Source organism: Antrostomus carolinensis, unplaced genomic scaffold (genome assembly GCF_000700745.2).
Source record: "Antrostomus carolinensis isolate BGI_N321 unplaced genomic scaffold, ASM70074v2 scaffold26874, whole genome shotgun sequence".
Taxonomy (NCBI): Eukaryota; Metazoa; Chordata; class Aves; order Caprimulgiformes; family Caprimulgidae; genus Antrostomus; species Antrostomus carolinensis.
Window position 1 is genome coordinate 26,918 of NW_010309122.1, and position 3,320 is coordinate 30,237.

Consider the following 3,320-nt stretch of genomic DNA (forward strand, 5'->3'; position numbering starts at 1 on the left):
TCTCTATTTGGTTTGCAATCATATTGATACTTTGGATTTGTTCTGCTTGCTCCTGCTGAGCTGAAAGCAACAAGTTTTGCAACTGCTGTGGTGGCTGAGCAAGCAGGGTGAGGTTGGCAGCCTGCTCCACTGTCATACTCGGGGCATTTTCTGCAGTAACAATGCTAATGCCTTGGTTATGACTAGGCATGAAGTTGATATTATGTACTGCATCTGTAACCAGTAATTGAATTTCCTGCCCTCCAGAGGTGGCAAGTTGATATTGCTGCAGCTGAAGAATGTTTCTCACTTCTTCTGAAGTAGTGTTGCTGCTTGGAGCAGCGCTGGCTTCTTGAAACTGCTTTTCCTTGCTGTGAATTTTCAAATGAGACTTCAGGTTGTCCAGACGAGCAAACTGCAAACTACACTCTGGGCAGGAGAACGGCTTTTTGCCTGTGTGTAAGATACAGTGTCTTCTCTTAGCACTGGAATCAGAGAAGGATTTTCCACATATACCACAAGAATACGGCTTTTCTCCTCTGCAAAAGAATGCATTGATCTCATTAAAACATGCACTTTGACAGTGCTGCTTTCTGCAACTTAAAATAGAATAAAAAAAACTTAAATTATTATTTTGTTTTGCTAAATCATCAGCACTTAAGAATAGTGACGTTACAAGCTTTCTCTATTTGACTTCCTAATTATTTCTATTCGACCCCACAAACCGTACTTTCATTTGTACATACTCAAGAGCTACAGAGATAACGTAGCTGCCCTCCTGCCAAAATATCAGAGGTACAAATTCTATGCTGGTAGACCCTGACAAGAATGCAACTATTTACTTTGCACAACTGTAAGCACTGACCATTTAAAGAATGTTTATTAACAGTATGGGCTTTAAAACAGAAAGAAGTGTCCAAATCCTACCTTGCTGCCTGACTCAAATGGACGAGAAATTTTACTGGAAATGTTTTATTTTACATAAGGCCCACAACAGTTCTCCAATGATTTAAAATCTTACATGCCTTTATGCAATACACCACACTGACATGGGTAAAAGGTAACAAACAGTATTAAAGAGACACAATAGACTACAGACAAATAGGACAATGCTCCAATAACCTTGTTACACCACGGCTACTGTTCTGCTGTCAAACAAAAATTCACAGTGAAGTTTTCACATAAATAATAAGTACAGTAAGTGCACTGCTATTAAGCAGACAACAAACACACCAAAGAATCTTAGAAGGTCTTGGCACACTAGTATTTAGCAGTGCAGTACTTTCCATGACCAATTATTTCTTTAAATAGATTAAACAAAAATGTCAATCTTTAACCATCTAGTCAAAACGCAGACAAGCCCTGCCCATTCTATAATTGAGCCAGCACTACGTGCAGGTATCAGATTAGAAGTTACATTTTTAAAGAATGTAATGAAAATTAGACATACTCTACCTGTGAATTCTAATGTGAGTCTGAAGAGAACTTTTAGCTGTAAATGATTTGCCACAAATTTCACAAGTGAAGGGCTTCTCACCTATCAAAAAGAAATTTGACATAACTTTTTACATAGCACTTCCCATCAATATATTAAAAAACATTTTATATTTTACCATACACAATATCAAGTGTGCACTGTCAAATCCTCATGCCTCTGCCACGGGCCAGGACAGATAGCTGAAAATGAATGAACTCACTAGTCAAATGAGTATTTTAAATGTTCATCTCTGACATTTCTCCACTTTGAAGATAATCAGGTGATCCTCAGAGCAACAAAAAACGTACCTATGACACGGATGCAGGTGTTCCACGTGGAACAGACACGTTTGAAAAAGGCTGACCCTGAGCTCGTAGGCATTAATGCCAGCCTCGTGTGCGGCACCACGCCGATGAGTAAGCCCGTATTTCCAAACCTGAGAAGTGAATCCATTATCCTAACAAGTCAGCTGGCCTCCTGTAAGGCTCCAGCCCAGGCTCACGGTGTCCTGGAAACACCACCAGTTAGAGCAAAACTGAATTACAGTGGGTTGAATAAACTGTGGATTTGTTGGAGGGGGGTTTTTTGTTTGTTTGTTTTGCTTTTGGGTTTTTTTACCTGCACTTGGAATTCTTGTGTCTAATTGAGTAGAAGCAGAGGAGCCAAATTAAATAACAAAAAGGTTCACAAGAAACAGATGCTACCCAACAAAAGTGAATCCTAATTCACACCACAACATATCCTTGTTGCACTGAGCTTATTCAAGACACTAGACATGAGAATCTGGATCATCACTGTGGTAATTCACACCATCCAAGTGCACTGAACTGGGGATGGGGCAGCAGCCAGTTTCCAAGGAAGCTTCATGCTTAGTATAGAACTGCAACACTTAACAGCTTTCATACGGCTTCAGAGGGCAAGGGGCAAAGTATGAGAGAACAAGAAACACTTGTCAGAAGGGACCTCTCACTGTCTAGTCCCACCTCCTACTGAAAACAGGAATGACTTCCTAAGTAGACTGTATTCTTATGACATTCTTCTGCCAAAGTATATCAGTTGTATCAATGTCAACATCTGTCCTTGAACTCCTTAGAATTTTACTTCTTGCTTTTGAGATGGGACAGATTAATTATTATTCCTGCATTGTTAATACTGGAGTCTGGCCTGTCCTTCCTGGAAGCAAAATATATTGCCAGTTCCTGCTAGAACTCATTTTAATTGATCTATTTTTGCAACTTACCTTGCTACTAAGCTTCCTCTTCTCCTTTCTCACTACATTTATAGAGCTGTATCAGCCTCAGATACAAAACTGCTGTGTGTCAACAAACACTATGTTCTCCTCAACAGAAAAAGGAGTATTTTTAAGTATCATAAGTTAACACTATTCTGGATACACCAAAAACTCCCAGAGGCACAAGTTCTGACCTCATCCTATCCCAGGGAATTTGAAGCTGTGTTATTTTCACTGAGAAAGAGAAGGAAATGAATGAGATACATGACTTGATCTTGTGCATACTTTTCTACAGCTGTGGGCAACACACTGAAGAATAATTTGATTTGGCGAAGAAACAATTGGCACTGTTTATAGCTATTTAAAAAAAAAAATTAATAAGTCATCTTACGAACTTACCCTTCAAAGAAAACTATTTTAAGAAGCTTGTGCCTTGTTATCATGAGATGACAGATCAACATTTTTATCCCTGTTATCCAGCCTTGCCCTCTAAATGTCTTAAAACACCCTCTGACACAACTGCATTAAATCATCCCTCCCAGCATCTGATTTACCACAGCGTAATAAAAAGATAAATGAAAATAATTATTTTTCTGGTCAGTAGCAATATTCATAAGCACCCACCCCTCACTC

General features: G+C 39.1%; 1 protein-coding gene across 1 annotated transcript in view; it reads right to left on the reverse strand.

Moving 5' to 3' along the window:
* The window catches only part of LOC104523445 (zinc finger and BTB domain-containing protein 24), a 6,616-nt gene that overhangs the window by 285 nt on the left and 3,011 nt on the right, over positions 1–3,320 (reverse strand). The window contains 3 exon segments of the mRNA XM_010166013.2: positions 1–4; positions 6–518; positions 1,435–1,516. The exon segment at positions 1–4 is cut by the window's left edge and continues 285 nt beyond it. Of these exon segments, the coding sequence (XP_010164315.2) occupies positions 1–4; positions 6–518; positions 1,435–1,516 (599 nt within the window).